Genomic DNA, 19235 nt, shown 5'->3' with positions numbered 1-19235 from the left:
TTAAGCCCAACCCTCCTCCACATTGTCCCTGAGCATCTCCTTCCCTTGGCACTGCCCCACTGCAGTTACCTCATGTAGTATTTTCCTATAAACATCTGTCCTTTACGACTGTTGTTTTGCTCATTTCTTAGTTTACATTCTGATTTTTGCAGTAAGAAAAGTGATAATGGGCCGATAAATGCCTTTAACATTTTCATTGTGTTCTTATCAAACAACCTGGAGTACTTTTAGACAATTGTTCCTGCTGGTGTGAGCCCCAGGTGTTCAGTGGGGCAGAGCCAGTCTGTGAGCACTGGGAGGGGAAAAACAAAAGCCACCATCCCTCACCAGCTTTGAGTTTTTTTGTATCTTCATTAAAGCCTGCAGCAGGTTGGATGGGTACAGAGATGTGTCTGAGCATGTTCAGGGAGTTTCTGGTTTGTTTGCACTGTGTCACTGAATGTATCTGAGCAGTTTTGTTCCACACATCCCCGTGACTTCCAGCTGACATTGCAGGTGTATGCACAGGTCTTGTGATCCTGTTCCAGCCCTTTGTGCCACAAGCTGAACATTTGTAACAAAGAAATCGTTTCCTGGCCTGGCATCCTTTTTTTAATCCACATTATTATTCCTCTGTGCCTCTGAGATTTGATTCCTCTTCTAATCAGATGGGTTCCCTTAATTTGCTCCTTCTGTGACTTCCCAAGTCAAGAGTTAGTTTTGGACAATAAGGATTCTTCCTCCCTCTTCTAATCAGATGGGTTCCCTTAATTTGCTCCTTCTGTGACTTCCCAAGTCAAGAGTTAGTTTTGGACAATAACGATTCTTCCTCCCTCCTCCCCCTCTTCTCCCACCCCTGCAGCTGACTTTCCCTAAGCTCTGCTGCGTCCTTGCTCCATCCCATCTGTTTGTCTTTTAAAGTTTAGCTCTCTATTTTTAAGTTAAATAGAAGAGAGAATTCTTCCTCCATCCACTGGTGTATTTATAGGATTCCTTGTGACTAATTTTAATCACTCTTCTCTCTTTCTTCCCCCCGCCTCCCATCCCTTCAAAGAAGAAGTGGGGTGAGGCTTAACGTTTGCTTAAAGCCAGCACTACTGTGTTGAAGCACAGGCATGAGAATGGATGTATTAATAAATAAAAATACTCCACAATCTGCTTCCCTGGAAATACAGGCAGGTTGTTTAGGGGCCAATTTTGTGCTTCTTAAAAGATTGCTGTGTGGTTCCTGAGGCTTCGTTTCCTGGGATTCTCCGAATGAAACGTCTCTTATTTTGCCCTGTGTTTTAATCGCTGTTAAAGTTGGATTTGCTGCAAAAATATAAAGCTTATTCTATGGAAGTGATAGGGAAGGAGCCTTCTGAAGTCAGGGTGGGATGGAGGATTAGAGGAGGAAGGCTGGCATCGACAACTTGAAAGGCGAGTTTATCTCTGAGAAGCGGGAAGCTTAAATGAGTGAGTGAGCACAGTGACACCATCACTGGCAAAAGTAAGCTTGTTTAAAAACCAGGACGTGTGGTGCAGCTTTTCCTCTTTGCCTGCATGGAAAATCTGCTGTGAAATGCAGCGAATTTGTGTCTCATGGAGGCTGTGAGGAATCAAATGTGCCCCTTCTGCTCTGCGTCCCCTTTTGCTGCTGAGGGCTGAAATGGCTTTAACAGAACTGTGTAACGTTGTGGTTTTAGTCAGAAACTTGTCTTTCCCAGGGAAAAAGAGTATGTGAGAAGTTCTTTTGAAGAGAGGCAGAGCCTCCCAGGGTGATGAGGAGGACATGGAGACAGGGAAGGTCAGGAGGCTGTTTCCTTCTGGTTTTGTCTTCCTTTTGCATAAGCTCTGCTAATAGAACATTCAGCCAGAATTTGGAGGAACAGCTCACTCGTTACAGTGCCCCAGGATCAACTCCTGAGGATTCAGTGGTGGGTTAAACACAAAGCTTTTATTTCAGTGTGTCCCCAGAACAGGCTGGGACTGTTTGCAGTGAAGGACCCATCGTCCTCTTCCATGTGACACCAAGGGAAAGACAAAGTCGCTGTAACTGCCCTTTGTTAAATCACACGTTTGTGGTTGATCATAATTTTCACTCTTGTTTTGTGTTGCTGCATCCCCAAACCTCTCTAAGTTTTAATCCATTTTCCTGTCACAAGTGGCTCCCTAAGTGCTGTGTACCTGTGTGGTTCAGTGTATCAGCTCTTGTGTTATTTAAGGAACTTGTTGTGCTTTTAAAAGGAAAAAACCTACCCATGGTGTGGCTTTGTTACAATCAGGTCCTTGGGTAGACGAATTTGTAGTTTTGGACTCTTGGTGTTGATTGTCTGGAAGTGCAGACAAGTTGCTGGGTTGAAATAAGTAGAAACAGGGTTTTCCAAAAGCAATAGCAGATGTAAAAAGAAAGGACCAAAGTGCAGGAGTGGATATTCTTTTCCAAAGCTTTCAAAAGAGTCCTCTCCTGGGTAAGCGAATGTCTGGGGGTTAGAATAAAAGGAAGCTAAAGGAGAAAATTGTGTGGAAAATTACATTCTTAGACAAAATGTCCAGCTGCAAAAATTAATCTCCCAAATAATCCAGCTCTTAAGCACTTAATGGGAGAAAATACTTGCATGGGGAGGAATGTTAAAACCTCTGCCTTGCTTGGCCTGTGCTGGGATACAGGATTTCCAGGGAGCTCCCGTTTGCAGCCACCACAAAGGATCAGAATCCTGCAAAGTTGACAGGAATTCAGACCACAGCCAGAAAAATGTGGTCCCTGTGGTGCTGGTGGTTTTCTGACTACACCATGTAGGACTTCAGCGCCGGGTAATTTTTCTTTCGAGCTCCAGCAGCTGAAGGAGACAGAGAGCAGCTCTCTCATCACTGAGTCCACGCTAATGAATGTGACGCTGCCCTTCCCTGGGACATCTTATCTGAGGATCTCTGAGTGCTGTACACGCTCTGATTAAACTTCCCAGCACCTTGCCTGAGGTGAATGACTAACATGAAACTGCATTTCTGTACCAGGCGGAAAGGGAGGTGCGGTCCTCGCGTGGCCTCTCCCGAAATCGTGTTCTGAGAATGATGAGAACCTGCCAGGGTTTAGCGATTTCCCATCCCTCACCCAAACTCCTGGGAAGTGTTCAAACAGAGTTCTCAAAATATCTCAAAGTGCAATGTCTGTTTTCCATCTACAAAGGCAGCGTGGATAGCCTTGAAACTCCGGGACAGTGTCTCTCCTTGAGCTGATGGGAACTATAAGCAATAAATGAGTGCACATTGATTTATCCTGCATTAGATCAGGTACAAGATTCTCCTTTACCTCCACATGGAAATTGCTGTGGGCTCAAGTGGAGTTTCAGTGTGTTCAGAGCAGAAAGTACAGCTCCGAGTGTCGGAGAGGGAACAATGGGATATTGTCTGTTTTCCCACACAATAGGTGATGGCAGGGGGAAGAAGTCATCTTTCAACTCTGGGTTTTTACAAGAAAGCAACTGCTTCTGCTATTGAGGTAAAAATTAATTATTGGGGAGGTGGGGGAGCAACTGCAACGGCCAAGAGAGACGTTTTCTAGAAGGATTGTTGGAAAATGGGAAGTTATAACTTTGAATGGGGTTTCAGGTGGGCCTTTGCAATCTCACTTCCTGCTGTCTAAGGAGTAAATTGTCAGGAAAATTAGAGCCAGCCTGGCCTTTTGGGATTGTTGACATGTGCCCCTGTGTCTGTCACTGCTGGGAATGAGCAGGTAGCCCCAGCTGTGTAAAGAAAAGGAGATTTCTCTGTTGGTGAGGTTGGGGGAAAGTGCCCCAGGTTTGTTTGGTGAGGAATGTGGGTAAGGAATGCCCAAAGACTGTTGGTTGTGCCTGTGAAAGTGTACTGTGCTTTCCAGAGTGCTGGAGGGGGCCTCTGCCCTTGCCTGGTGTCTGCACAGTTCCCTGATGGAATGTGTGAAGGGGCTTTCAGCAAAGCTGTTCTTTTTGTAATTGGCTGGTGGGGACCCATGTGATGGCTCTGAACAGTCTAATTACAGCATTAATGGATGTTGTGTACACTAAACTTGTCTTCTTTAAATAAAATTCCTTTACTAATCCCCAGGTAGACATTTGCTTTTGGGAGTGGCCCAGGATTTGGGGCAGTTAATGTTCTTTTGAGGCACGTGAGCCACCTGGATTTTTAAGTATTTGGTAACTAATGCAACCTGAAGTGATAAAAGTCTTTTCTGTGTTGGATCTGGTTCCAGAACACATTTGTATCAGCAGTGAGAGGGTAAGTCTGTCCATGTAGTCCACAGCTTCAGCTCATCTGATCATGGAATTGTCCCAGAGAACCACAGAATGGTTTGGGTTGGGAGGGACCTTAAAGCTCATCTCATTCCAACCTCCTGCCACGGGCAGGGACACCTTCCACTAGCCCAGGTTGCTCCAAGCCCTGTCCAACCTGGCCTTGGGCACTTCCAGGGATGGGGCAGCCACAGCTTCTCTGGGAAACCTCACAGGGAAGAATTTCTTCCCAGTACCCAATCTAACCCTGCCCTCTGGCAGTGGGATGCCATTGCCCCTTGTCCTGTCACTCCTGGCCCTTGTAAAAAGTCAGTGAATCCCTGCTCTTCAGATATCCTTGTTGCCTTCTTCCTGCTGCCACTTCCTTTAGTGCCATCTGTGGATGAAAGAGGTTTCCAGGTGTAAAACAATTCCTAATGGGCTGAGGAAACAGAGAAGAAATACCTGACCTTTGGGGAAATGCTGCAACCACACAAACTCTTAGTTGCTGTGCTTCTTGAGGAACCATTTCAATTGCTGTGGACACATTCTGGCTTTGCTACCTTTGGAGGAAAAGAGGCATTTTAAATGTCAGCCATCTGGCAGATTTAATAAATCCTACAGGATCTGTAGGTTTTGGTTCTTGTGTGGAAATAAGGGTTTTGAAGGTGGTGATTTGGGCTGGGGCACTGGGTATGAAATGCTGTAGTTAATTAACGTGAAGAAACAAGGGATGAGGGAACAAGCAACTGCTTGCAATGGACCTGGCAGATCCCAAGATTTCCAACAGCCAGGCTCTTAAACAGCCTTTTGGATTATCTGGAGGCTTTCTTGGATGCCGTGCAGGATATTTCCTCACGTCATGGCCCCCAGTTCTACCGATTTGCCTTTAATTAGTTCCAGCAGCAGTGCTTCTGCTGCTGCCTTCAGAGGTGAAGCATGGCCAGGGACTGGGATCTCATTTTGGGAAGCAGTCAGGTTCTGCTGCTGGAGCAGCTCCTCCCTGTATCTGGGGTAAGTCAGTTAATGTCTTACCCCATTATGTGGGCAACAGTCTCACCTGGAAAGCACCAATTACACCTGGTGTGGAAGTGGACAGACAGGTAGGCTTCATTCCTTTGTTATGAAGAGGTGCTGTTTTGCATTGCTGTGCATGATTTGTTTTTCTTAATATGTACCTGCTTAAAATTTATAGAGAGAGCAATTTTTTTCCAGAGCACGAGTGGTAGTTTCGTGCTGGATTGTTGTTTATGCCTCTGAAAGTCTCATTTCTCCAGCCTAACAGCCTTGAATTCTGCAGTTTCTGCCAGGGCTTCTCTAATCCTTTCCTGGCCTAGATGAGTTATAATGAGTGTTTTAAGCAAGCAAAGCGAAGCAAAACTGCCTCCGAGATGAGTGAGGGGTGAAAATCTTGGAAAGGGAAATGAACACCCTAAACATAAGGAGATTATTGTTTTCTCCTTCAGTACAATTCGTTTCCCTTGGTGATGAGCTCTGTAAATACAGAGGAAGGAGGGAAATGCTGCTTTATGGGAGATGTTGGGTATGGTGTTAGAAATAGCGAAAAATGTGTTCCTGCTCTGGAATCTCACTTGACCTGAGAATTCAAGGTTTTTAAGGCAGGACTGTGCTTAAATACTTGCCTGAGAGGGTAGAGCTGGTACCTTTCATTCAGGAGAAACAGCACTGTACTGTCCAAAACTCAAAAGCATTTGTGTGGATGCATCCTCACCGTGGCTGTGTGAACGTGCTGCCTACAGAGGCAGAACCAGGAGCCCCGTGCAGTACCAGGAGCCATCACAGGCTGCAGTTACCCAGGGTGTTTTTTTTTCCAAGCCTTCCTTGTTTTCTGAGCTCTGCAGGAGAGCGGTTTGCACAATGCACACATTGTGTGTCTCACAGTAGGATGCTCTGTCAAACAGAATCTCTGCACTGTTGACTCTTTCATGCAGTGCAAAAGAAAAAATTCCTAGTGATTTCATCCTGAATGCCCCATGCTGTTCAAATCTGAGCCGGTAACAGCGTCTACAAGGTGGAGAAGACTTGGGTTAGTGTTCCATTATCCGGGAGTCAAATGGTTCTTTCTCCTTTGTCGTCTCCCAGAGCACTGGGGATGGAGATCATCTTGCCTGCATGCTCGCTGTAAATTAGGGAGGATGCTGCAAGGGGTCTGGGAGCTCCTCACTGCCTTCCTGGAGACAGCAGTGATGACCTTAAGGCAGCCTGTGCCCTTTGTGTGTCTCTTTTCCAGCACACATCTTTTTGGGATGAGAACAGGACAGGCTATTCTAGGTGTTTTCTCCCCGAGCCGATTGCTTTCGTTGGAAGAGGTGGGATAAGGGCAGGTGCCGTGGCGTGGGAGGGCTCTGCTTTTCGAACAGGTGGTCCTGGAACTATAAAAGACGTTAAGGAGTCTGAAAGTGTTTGAGCTGCAGTTTTAAATCGACAACTTTCCAGCTCTAACCGGTCACTCCTCAGCCACCACAGCTGACTTGGGAACATTTGGCTCAGGAAGCGGAACAACAGTTGGAAACAAATAGTGATTAGTTTTTTCATGGCTTCCCAGGGAACGCGTCGGTTTGTTCGTTTCACACCCCCCCCCCCCTCGTTTTTGTGATTCCTGTGGATTTTTAAGGCACCGTAGATGCAGGATGTTCGGTTTAGCCAAGCTTGCTTACTGGCAGATTAAAATGAGCAAAGGCTGAGCACGCTGAGTTCACTCATCATAACCAACATGATGCTTCTCAGAACTTCCTTTGCCCTCGGTATCTTCACCGAGGAATCCTGCCTGCTGCCGTCAGCCCCCCTGCGTTGAAATCCCATTTTACCCATTTGAATGCTGTAAGAAGTGCTGTATAAACTAAACAGGAGCATCTGTGAAGTGGTTAGAGTTGTTGTTGATTGCCTTTTCCTTATTGCCTTCAGGGGATTTAAGCTTGAATTTGCTGGAAGTAGAATTTATGAGGCAGAACGCTCCATCTCTGATCCTTAAACTGGGAGAAGTGCGGTGAATTTGATCGGTCTTTCTCTCACCTCCCATGTCTCTGGCTTGTGATCTGGACCTCGCAGGGCTCTCCCTGTGTCTTTTAGCATAATTGCTTTTTGCATGTGGAGAAGATGCCTGGTTTTCACATGGCTACTTTCACTGTGGAGAGCTGTAGGAGCAGCTTTAGGATTTCATCCATCTGCTCCTAGTGAGCGGTTCCGCAGGAAGCTCCTGCACCTGTCCTTCATCTGGGAGAGAGGGAAGCAGGGAAGGTGTGTTGGTGTTGATGCACAGCAGCACTGTGGGGTTGCTGAAAGATCCTGAGGATGACAAGAGGAGACTGCTGTGATTTGAATGACAGTGTGGGGGTTTGAAGCATCCAGTGCTGCTTTCATAATCACGATCTGGTCGTGTCTGTTTGCAACAAAAGGCTTTTCTTTTCCTGCTCATGTGGGGGAATAAAATTTAGGATGTATCTCTCTGCACAGCCTTGTTAAACCCTCTAATTCTGTGGGGCTGGACACTTTTAACTGCTCTTGCATTTCCTATATAACATGTGTGTCTCTGTTGTCACCTGGGAATGTCTGACCATCTGTATTGTATTCCAACTCTGCTTTTCTGAGAACCCTTTCACTATCCCTAGTGGATTTGGGAAAGTTTATGGCACACAAGCAATGTGGCCTGTTAACACTTTCCCTAAAATGCAAAAATATGTTCCTGCTCTTCATTAACCAAATGAAGAAATGTCTGCAGACTAAGTGATCAATCCTGAACTGGGAGCACTGAAAACTCCCCAGGGTCACATTAGACTGGTGAGTTGGCTGTGTCATTTAAGGAATAACCCGATGTGGGAGGAGGAAGGAAGGGATGCCATCACAGCTCGTGCTTTCGTGGCCTCTGGCTGTGGGTGTGGGCTCCAGAGGAAGAGGGTGAGGACAGTTTGGGCCAGAACAGTATTTCCAGTCTGTACCATTTTTTCTGTGTCACAGTCACCCTGGCTGGAGGGGATCTGTGCCTGGAGAGAGGCACAAGAGCTGTGGCATAATCCATCTTGTAAAAGCAGTGTTCCCACCACATGAATCAGCAGGGCCAGCTGGTCAGTGAGTTGGGGAGTGGTGAGTCACTGCTGCTGCTTGTTGCCCATTTGGTTGTTTTTCCTGGTGCTGAAGAGGAACGTGGTCCTACCCGTGTTAAACAAAGACTCACAAGCAACTTACTAAGGAGAATTTTGGCATTTGGGGCAGGAGGGTGAAGTGACCAAGGCAAAGCTCCTTTTTTTTTCAACTACAAGGGTGGTGGCAGGCCCTTATCTCAGCGTTTGCAAAGGGGAAGATTTCAAAACCTTGAAAATTATTCATATACTGTGAGACAGCACAAGTGCATAGAAAACAAAAACGGTAATGGGAGCTTTAAAGCTGTTGGAGAGGCAGCAAAAAGTCACAGAACGGGCATGTCTAGACTGGCTAACACAGAAGATATATAGATAAATATATATCAAATGAAGACATAGAAACTGGGACTGGAAGAAAATCAAAAAGAGAAATGTGGTCAGCAGAATTAAAGGTGCTCTAAAGGAACTGAGAAATAAAGACATTTTAAGTGATATTGGCCTGTCAGGAGTTCAGGGTTGAACACTACAGGGAAGCTCAAGAAATACCACATGTATTCTATATTTGCTGAAAAGCCAGGTGACATGGTCATCATGTGGCCTATTCATCCATTCCCACAGTAAATAAAGTAGAGATTAAACAGCTGATTCTAAAGGTCAGCTGTTGATTTAAAAATCAACAGATGACTTCCTTAAGGCTGCAGCTGAGGCAGTCTGGATATGGCTGTGATAGGGACTTTCTTCCAGCCCCAAAAGGTATTTAGCACCAGGCAGGAGATTGCAGGCCAGCCAGCCAAAGTTTCCAGGCAAAATAACGGGAAAACAGCAGTTGCTCTTCTAAAATCTGGATTTAAAGGACAGTTTTTATGTATGGGTTTATGAAAAAGTGAACATCATATGAACCTGAAGTCATGAATTGACTGATTTGGTGAGGTTACAAGACAGACTGACAGTGTTTTGGGAGGATGTCTGGTTTTGTTTGATGTGTGTGTGACCATCTGTAGCGTCACGCAGAGGTGGAGAGGAGCTGCCTTGGCCAGCAGGGAGGTTGAGCTGGGTCTGGTTTCATGAGCACCTGAGCTGAGCACGTGTCTCACTTGTCCAGTGAGATGGAGAGTGTATTCCTTGGGCCTTCCAATAGGGATAATGATTAGGGTGAGTAGGTGATGTTGCCATCCGTGCTGGCTCTAGAGGGATCAGTGCGTCTGTGCTTGGCATGTTTCTAGTGACTTTGCTCCAGCTCATCCAAGGTCCCAGAGGCTTGAAGGTAAGTGTTGGTTGAAGCTGGAGAAATTCAGACAAGGAATAATGCACGTATTGACAGTGTGTTAAAGTTTGGAACCACCTCATAAGAGCCAGAGAGGGTTCTGCAGTGCTGGGAGACTTTTGAAGTCAAAGTTGTCCATTTTCTAAGGATGTGGTTCCCTGTGGGGGCTGTAGGACTTGGAAGTAAGGAGCAGCTGAGGGAAAACCCTCTGGCAGCTGGTTTGCAGATGTCAAACTAATGGATTAACTCCTTCCTTCCTCTCCAGCCATTCCACATAACCTCCAGTTCCTGCCAGCAGCGGTTTTCACCAAATGTGCAAAAGTCTTTTTTTTGTTAATGGAGAACAGTTCCACAGCACCAGAGGCCGGGGTTTTCCCTATTCCTTTACATGTGTCCTCCCCTGAAGTTGGCAGCTTCTCTTTCCTGGCTGAGCAGCAAGGCAGAGGAGATGTGGCAGTGTTGTATTTCAAAAGAACCAGTGTGGTGGAGTCGTGTTCTAACACCACAAAACGCAATTACCTCCTTATTACCACTGTATCACAACAAATAACTTTAATTGGTCTCAGCCTGTCATGGTAAGATATTAAGAGTTTGTTATTTAACTTTTAAATTCATGTCATTTTCTTGCTGTCCCTCTCTCTTTAGGGAAAAAAACATCAGTAAGGCACATACCTTGTTTGTGCCTTCTCCATTCTAGTCCTGCTCCAGCACTGGGTGGCCGTGCAGGAGGTTTGTTGCCCAAATTAATATTTGGTTTCTCTCATAAGGGAAGCACTTCCTCTCTGCTTCCCACTCCTAACTTTGTGACTTCCCTGGAGAACTGCTGGTGGCTGGAACTGGCAGTCAGACCTGGCAGCACACTGCTTTTGTTAAAGAGGCCAGATTGCAGCTTAATCAAACATCTTTCCAAACTGCACCAGGGAAATCCAAAGGCTCTGCTTTGGAGAATTGAAATGAGGAACATGCTCTTAAACTGCTGACATCGTGTTGTTACCGATGCCAAAGCAGATCTTTAATGTGTTAAAAGCAAGTTTCCCTTTATGGAACAAAAAGAGGAAATTCCTTCATGTAACAGGATGCGTTAAAGAAATGCTATAGCTGAGGGTTTGTGATATTGTCTCTTTCCCTTTCCGTTACTTCCTCAAATATTATGAATTAGAAATGTGTGTGTGTGTGTGTATTTCATGTCTGGCCTCTCTCATGAGCCAGACCCTTAGGCTGGGTTGTCCCTTTTTCATCGAGTTCAGCAAAAACTTCACTATTTCCAATTGTTTTTTCCATTGATTAGTTGTTTCACAGAGCCCCTCAGTGAGCTGTCTCAGTGTGTGTAAAAGCCTTTGTTGCTGTGATATGATTGGACTGATGAGATTATGGAGCATGTTAGATGCTACGGAGATGGATAATGTAAGGTTGTAAGTGATCCTTCTGTTGTGGCTTTGGCTTCTCCTTTTTGTGGTGGGGTGGTTCATTTGTTAAAATGAGAAATAAAGGATATGAAACCAGCAGCAATTTGGCTTAATACAAGTGAGGTTCTTAATTATATTTTCCTAATGCAACCTAATGCAATCTTTTTGTGGGAGTTTTGCTGATTAAAAATGCTTTGGGTTTGACTTTGCAGCTTTGTTAAGAAGGAGGAACTCTTGTTGTTACACAGTCTCGTATTGAAGGAGTTCCAGCCTGGTTCCAGCTCTCCTTATTTCATGGACTTTCATGTGCAGGATTTAATCCCACAGCTGTCAAAAAGCAGCTTTGTGGAACAGGGCTTAGGCAGGGGGATGTTTTGCATGAGCTGCTGGAAGGCAGTGGAGCTGGGGAGCAAGAGGTAGTGGGGTAGGGAATGTTATCCTTGCAGGAGGCGGCTCTGTGGATTGAGGAGCGATCTTGGGTGATCTGGTGACTCTTGCAGCAGCTCCTGAGCTGTGTGGTCTGGTGTATGACTGAGCCACGAGAGGCTTTGGGGGTTCAGGGCCTCTCTGAGGGTGACAAAGCATCCATCAGTTCATCTTCAGCCACTGAAGTCCCTTGTTAACTTAACTGTGGATTCCAGACATCCCAGACAGGAGGGATCTGCCCCTCTGCCTCTTGCTGCCACATATTCAGGAGTGAAGATTGTCCTGTGATCAAGCAGTTCCTGGTCAAAACTTCCTATGTAACATTTCAAAAGGAAAAAAAAAAACCAAAACAAGTCCCAGAGTGACTCAGGGATGAGATCAGAGGAGAGCAGGTGTCCTGGAGAGACAAGGCAGCAGATGAGGATCTCCAACCAACCGAGCTTGGCTGCTGTAGATGGGTAAAATTATCCCTATTTTTTTAGAAGCCTTTGATTTTTTTTTTAATTTTTTTTTTTTTTTTAATTCTTCCTTACAAATGGCTCTGTTTGTCCCCAGCAGGGTGGTGCAGGAAGTGAATGTCCGAGTGAATCATCTTGGCTCACCTCCCGAGCCACGGAGCAAATGGTTAATTGGCTCTGCCCCACTCAGAGCAAGAGCTGGCTGGAGCTTCTGCTGGGACAAAACCATTTCCTACCACGCTTCAGCTCTTCTGGCATCGTGCTTAGCTCGTGCAATGGGAGGGTTTTACATGTGTGCAGTGCAGATGTTAGCAAGGATACAGCGGTCCCCTAATTAAACAACGCCAGGCTTAAGCTGTCTTCGATATAAGAAGCTCAGCAGCACGATTGATAAGAGGCAATGATATATAAAATGTGACTTACCATGCTGAGGGACATCTGCTCCTCCTTCACGAGGATTCAGCTCCCTGCAGCGTGGTGATGAGAGCATGAAGTGAGCTCGTGTCGGTGCCGCAGGAACTCGCTGGGTTCTCGAATCAAGGACGGTCTCCTCGTAACGCTGACGGGAAGTGGCAACGTTCAGAGTTGTTTTTTTTTTTTTTTAAAAACTTTTCCGTGTTAAATAGGAAGCTGAAGTGACTTTATTTGTTGAGCTTCACAGCAAGTGAGTGCTGTGAGAATACAGTAAAACAAAGAGCCCCAAGGCCTTTGCATATGTTTCTGCTGTGCCGTTGTCTCCAAGGAAGAGCACAACTCAGTGAAGCTGCCTTGAAATATTCCAAAGTATATTATTTCTCTTGCAACAGAAGGGCTTGGCACTGCTCTCTGTTGGAGATGCCCTTTTTTTTCCTAGGCTACAAACTGATAGCAAATTGTTTAGACTTCCCCAGGGCTCTTAAATTCCTTCCCACAACATCCCCTGAAACAGGACAGGCACTAGGATATTTTGGGCTACAAAGATCATTCCTGCGATGCTCCCGTCGGCACAGCGATGAACTGGCAATCAAGCAGCAAAGGCAGTGATTTCCCTGTCTGTCTCTCTCACCTCTGAGATGTGTGGCCCAGTGCCAGACCAGCTGTGCTTCCAGGCAGCTTCCAGCTTTTTTTCCCTCCGGGGTAGGTGAGTCTGGCCTTGAAGAGACAAACACATGTTCACACCTCAGCACTTGGAAAGGAGCAGTTTCTTATCAGCTATATTGGAGCAGGGAGGGAAGATAAATCCTCTGGAGGTGAAGTTACATGGCATGTAAGCCCTTGGAAGGGAAAATGTCACCACTGGTGCTGGGACAACTCCAACACGCTTGATTAAAATCTTGTCTTTGGGACTGGAGGTGCCTGCACAGCTTGTGTTGGGGAAGGGGAGGAATCTACCATGTTTCCAAGTTTTTTCATGGATTTGTGTCTTCTGTAGTGAGTGTCCCATATGGTTCAGATGATGAGGGCTTTCCAAGAGAGAGGAGTGCTTTTGGATGTCTTTGACAGTTGAGTGCTGTCCTTCTTCTGCAGCCTTGTTCATCCTCACTGCGGCCTCAGGGAGCAGAGTCACTGAGGGAGCTGGAAACTTCAGCCAGCACAGGGATCCTGCACTGGGATGGGTCTGGTATGTGAGATCAGGAGGTCCAGGAACCTCGAGAGCACCTTTGATCCTGCTGGGATCTGCCTTCTTCCATGGGCTCACATTCAGTGCTGTGGGACGCCTGGTTATGTTTGTATTAAACTGAAAGCTTGGGCTCTGTGACTGAGTTTGGGAATTAAATACAGATACAGTCAAGTTGGAGGGTGAAAGAAATGGAGGGGCTGTGCCAGTGAGGAATGCACAGCCTGAAAAGAAATGGCTCCAGTTGAAAGGTGCCACAGTTATGGAATCATAGAATGGTTTGAGGGACCTTAAAGATCATTTTGTTCCACATCTCCTGCCGTGGGCAGGAACACCCCCCACCAGACCAGATTGCTCTGTCCAACCTGGCCTTGGACACTTCCAGAGATGGGGCAGCCCCAGCTTCTCTGGGCAACCTGTGCCAGGGCCTCCCCACCCTCACATGGTGATGAGGGACTGGGACTGAATGGATCACAGACTGGTTTGTGCCCTTCTCGCTACTCTGGAGGCTCTGGCACCTACCAGCAGGACCCTCGTGCTGGTCAGGTTGCACGGCTGTGTGGGCTCTTCCACTAAACTTGTAAAGGATTTGCTCACTTCCAGGAAGTCAATTTGCCTTGGACAGACTGTGCTCCTGGAATAGACAGAAAAATACATTACTCCTGTGAAAAACCACAGCTGGCAAGGTGTTCCCTAACAGGGTTCATGGCTCTGTCCAGAGCCAGGTAAGTGCAAGACATCAGTTCCTACAATGTGGCAAGAAGAAAAGAAAGGGCAAAGTTGGTGCCAGAATATACTTAATTAAGAAGGAATCTGATGGTTAACTGACAATTAGGCCCTCTCTTTCCCTGTCCTTCCCCTTCTCTGTGGCTGGTAGCTGGTGCTCTGTAGAGTCCTGTAGCTGGCAGATAACCAGCTAACTGGAGCTGCCTGGAGCACAAGTCCTGGACAGCCTGATCTTTCCCAACTGCAGGAGGTAATGCCTTCCTTGCTTTTCTCCCTCACTGCTCTGTTTGGTGACTCCACTTGCAGGGACCTTGCAAGGCCATGTGAATGAAGGTGTGTCCCATCTCCGAAGTCATGTGCCCTTGGCATTTCTATTTTTGCCTATGGAGAGAAATATTACACATGGAACTCGTTAGAGGAACTCACATCTTGCATCTTCCGTGCACACGTGAAGTGTAAACAATATGACTGACAGGTTTAGCTGGAAGAATATTTTTGCTGATTTGAGTCACCTGCCCTGCCTTCACACAGATTGCAGCATTCTGTCATCACAGGTGTAATTGCTAAAACAACATTATCTGAAGTAGCATCATTTTTCAGCCTTTTAGGAGAAAGCCCCGGTAAGTCCAGTAAATTCTTTGGAGTCAGTCGAGGAGGTAATTAGGGAATCTCAGTCTGTTGCAGTGTAAGGCCATAAAAAGTGTGTGCTATCTAGAAAGCAGAACATCTGGCAAACAGGCTAATGAGAGCCAGACTGGGGGAGCTCCGAGGCAAATGTAAGAGCTACCCTGTAGAGTTGGGTTATAACTCTTTGAATTTTTAGGAGGTTACTGGTTTGTTGGATAATTTTTATAATTGTTATTTATTTAAACAAGTGCAGTCACCAAAACCCATGAAATTCCAGAGTGACTTCAGTTTGACATACAATAGCTGGCTGGGAAGGGTAATTTATCCCTGGTTCCTCTGGATGTTTTCTGTCCCTTATTCCCCTCTCTGCTCTGCCCTCGAGGTCCCCCATGGCCTCGAGCTCCTCCGAATGAGAGGAATTTGTTTGCTCTCAGCCCATGGAGGGTTTTTCCTTCCCCTAAGCAGGGAATTTGTTTTGCAGAGGGAGAGGTTTGGGCTCTGGAAAGTTTATGCTCCTTCTCTTTCTTTCTTGGTTTTTTTTTTTTTTTGTTTTTGTTTTTTATTGTAATGATGACATATGGAAACTATTTACACAGGAGCATGCTCTGCTGCACTGAATGGAAATGCTGGAGTCCCGGCAGTCTCGTTCCCGATGCCTTGTGTAAGCAGCCAGCTGGTTTTGCTTTTCCTTTTTTTTTTTCCCCCTCTTTTCTTTTTTTTTTCCCCCCCTCCCTCTCTCTCTTTCTTTTCAGGGAACGCCTGGGATAAGTTTACACGAGTGTGGAAGGAAGTTTTTGCCATCTGTGAACAGCTCAGTTCCTTTCCTTTGTCATGCCCCTTGTACTCTGCGAACTTCACAAATATCTGTTTTCTTTTTTGTGCGCTGGAGATTCCTTGCTGTGACCACTCAGCACTTTCACTCCTTCCCCGTTAGCTGGTGAGCAAGTTCTGCTAAATGCCAAAAAAATAAAGAGAGCCCTGCACGTGAAGCTTTGCTTTTGCCACCACGCTCGTGCCTAAAAGCTCTTTGTCCCGCAGCTGAACCTTCCAAAAACTTGCCCTTGGGAACACCCCGCTGCTCAGACAGCGAGAGGGAAACGATTTCCCTGAGGTCTGAGCCACCTTCCTCAGAGGGGAGGGGAGAAAACGTTCAGTTCTGCAGCGAGCAGAGGAGAAGAAGCTTTTTGTTGCGGAGCTCTTTCCCTTGAGGAAGCTGCGAAATCGAGGATCGGCTTTGGGAGGGGAGGGAGGGGAGGGAGCAACTTCGGCTCTGCCTCGTCTCCCTCTGCCCGGCTGCGAGCACAAGCGGCTGCCATGCAGTGGAGAGAGCTGCCTGCCATCTACTTGGAGGATTCCGGGAGCCCTGTGGAGAGATCCTCCTATCTCATTGAGCTCCATACTGATGGTAAACGCCGTCGGGGATGTTCTGCAGCACGAGCGGAGCGGAGGTTGCATTAGTCTGTGTCATTGTTATCATGGGAGCAGCTGAGGAAATTAGCTGGCTGGAGGGCTGCCAAGCAAACAGTCAGAGGCTTGCTCTTCAAATTTATTATTATTTTTTATTATTATTTATTACCCAGATGATGCTGCTGCCTCAGGGAGGGTAGATCAACCTTCTGGTACCTGATGGGGAAGGAGCTGATCCACAAAATGCAGCTCCCCACTGGAACACTTCACCAGAACGTTTTCTCCTGTCTGTGCCTGGAAAAAATGATGCCTGGTTTAGACAGGAGGAAAACATCTTGATTCCTAGAGTTATTTTTTGTTTCTGATTTGCATCTCTGAGTGTTGTTTTGTGTTTGCAGCCTTGGTCTCACTGGGACATCTCTTCTGTTTCAGCTGTGAGTCCTCAGTGGGAGGCACAGAGAGGGGTCCTGGTCCTGGGTTTTTGCTGTGGTGTGTCTTTTCCTAGTGTTGATCTTTTTCAGAGGGGTTGATTTTTGCAGGAAAACTATTTCAGGGTTGGAGGTAGTTTTGGCACCTTTTGGCAGGGCACAGTGTGCTGGTGTTTAGGTTAAGGCTACAGACCTTTGCTGATTTGGCCACAGTGTGTTTTGATGTTCTTAAACTGTGTGTATGCTGTAATTTAAAGTCCAGGCTCTGATGATGATGTGCTCCTTCTGTAACTCTGGTAAGCATTAAATGTGAAAAGGTTTTGCTCTGAGGCTGCAGTGGGAGGGAGTCTGTGAAACACATCCGCAACAAAAGCTTTGTAAATAATAACATTTAAGAACTTTTTAGAGCTCTTAATATAACCCTTCTGATTTTTGCATATTGCTGTCATCTTTTAGCTAAAAAGCAGACAAACCAGATGACTGCCATTCCAGTTCTGTGGATAAATAAAAACTCCATCATTCAGTTTTTTTCAAGAACTGTGCTAAATCAAGAGGTGTGGGGGAGGAATCGGCCTCATTCAAACATTTGTCCAGATTTTGAGTGGTATTTTAAGGGTGTGGGGGAAGCAAGGAAGAGAAATAGGCTTCATGCTACAGGATTTTCAGCAATCTGAGTGTGCAATCTGGAAAGTCTTCACAAATCCCAGAGAAATGCTATCTTAATTTGATTTGAGGGTGGAAGAGGCAGATGTGTCTCTGCGTTGGTGAAGGGGTTCTGATTTCTTCCCACTCTACCTTTCTGCCAGAAGCACATGGTGCCATTTCTCTTGGTGGGTGCAGAGTTTTTGGCATGGACTCTTCCTCCACTCAAAGGGTGTTCTAGAAAGAGTGAATCAGTAATTCAGTGAGGATTATTTTGTCACAGCAAATCATCAACAGGCTGTCATGAGAGAGGAAAAGAACCTCATGGTAATTTTTGCCCACTCTCAGATAACAACTTCTAACACAGAGAGAACAAGCTGCCACACCACAGCTCCTGTGCTCTTAAAAAGGGGGAAATCAGCACTTCTGTGCTGGCAAGATCAATTTTACATGTACCCACTTTGGGAACATGAGACACTGGAGGAGGGAAGTCTCTACTGAGAGCAAGAACAACCATGTGGTGTGGGAAATGATTGAAACTCTGGAGAGCATGTGGTCAGCCCCACCACAGGTTTTATGCATGGCCCTAAGCAGGTCTCACTGCTCGGTACTTTTTGTCAAACATACAAAATAAAAACTCCCAAGTCCCAGAAGAAGAAACCAAGTGTCATTCCCTTTTTGCACAATAATTGTCTTCTGGCATATTTTTCGTGTGTCTTAATAGCACTGGGGGCTGCAGCATGCAAAAAATGACAATTGTTTTGGAGTTTATATACATACCCTGTGTAACTCTCCCATGAGAAGGGCACTATGTATGTGCAACTTTGGAGTTGCTTTTTGCAATTGAATTGTATTTTTTTTAAATGAAATCTTCACTTATAAAATCTGGTTCAAATGTTCAGTAAAGCATTGCTTTATAATGCTTTGCTGGTGAGAAGGAAACTTAGGAGTTTCAGAATTAATCTGTGGAATGTGAACATTGCTGTTTGTTTGGATCAGAGGGATGTTGGTACTTATCAGCATCTATGGGTGTTGTGAGGATGCATTATTTAGTGACTCTTAAGTGCTGTGAGAAATGAGGCTTTCTACTAAAAGTACTGACAGCTTCAGTGACAGTCCTGTACTCCATCCTTCCGTGGCCTCTCCTACCATGAGATGTGCAAAGGCAGTGCTCCTTCAGCAAACCTTCTTTTATTCTGTGGGTTGGACATCCTTGGAGACTGGGAGCTGTTACCTGCCTGGTTATAGTTTATGAGTGCTGATAGCATGCTTCAAGCATGACAGCACAGATCTCCTGAGCCAGGAGACCTGCTTACTGTATTAAATAGGATGCTGCCTCCTTTGATGATCTTTTGGGAGCATCCCTGTGCTGAAGCGCCGAGTTTGAGTGTCTCTTAAAAGCTCCTACCTGGGAAGAACCAATTTGTCAGTGTTCAAGCTGCCAGTTTCCTGGCTGCTCTGCCCTGTCCTGATGCCTGTCTCTGATCCCAGTGCCTCCTGATCAATCCCAGCTGGCCTAATTGTGTAATCCACGTTTCTCCCTGTGTCCTGATGCAGATGGAGGCAGCTATGACGTTGTCCATGATGCCTCCAGCCCTGCGGCGGGGGACTGCTGCGCTCAGCAAAGCGCCGCCCGGCACAACTGGGAAATGAACTACCAAGAGGCAGCCATCTACCTCCAGGTGAGCCCTCTTGCCTGCTGGGTTGTGGGGGGAAATGCTCTTCAGGAGCTGTGGTGGTTTTTGGCTGTAAGGAACGAAGAGCTTCCGTTCTGAGGTTAAAAATTTGGTGCTCTGCAAAGGGTTCTGCTTGAAGAGTGGGGTGATGCTCCAGATGGGGTGGTCATTTGGAGGCAACTGAACTACCCATCTCTCCCTGTGTCAAGGGCTGTAGTGGCTGAGGGATTCAGCACATGTTCAGTTCTGTCACCTTGCCATGGAGATTTTTGTAGC

General features: G+C 46.2%; 1 protein-coding gene across 4 annotated transcripts in view; it reads left to right on the top strand.

Annotated features, from left to right (window-relative positions):
• The window catches only part of TPCN1 (two pore segment channel 1), a 45762-nt gene that overhangs the window by 1247 nt on the left and 25280 nt on the right, over nt 1-19235 (top strand). For 2 of the 4 annotated variants that reach the window (XM_032705861.1, XM_032705859.1), the window contains exon 3: nt 18841-18965. In XM_032705861.1, the coding sequence (XP_032561752.1) occupies nt 18841-18965 (125 nt within the window). Of the gene's footprint in view, nt 1-15448; nt 15468-16087; nt 16212-18840; nt 18966-19235 lie in introns of those variants that run through there. The other 2 variants (XM_032705863.1, XM_032705862.1) reach the window with 2 other exon arrangements.

This window comes from Chiroxiphia lanceolata, chromosome 18 (assembly GCF_009829145.1).
Source record: "Chiroxiphia lanceolata isolate bChiLan1 chromosome 18, bChiLan1.pri, whole genome shotgun sequence".
Taxonomy (NCBI): Eukaryota; Metazoa; Chordata; class Aves; order Passeriformes; family Pipridae; genus Chiroxiphia; species Chiroxiphia lanceolata.
This window is presented reverse-complemented; position numbering and strand designations above follow the sequence as displayed.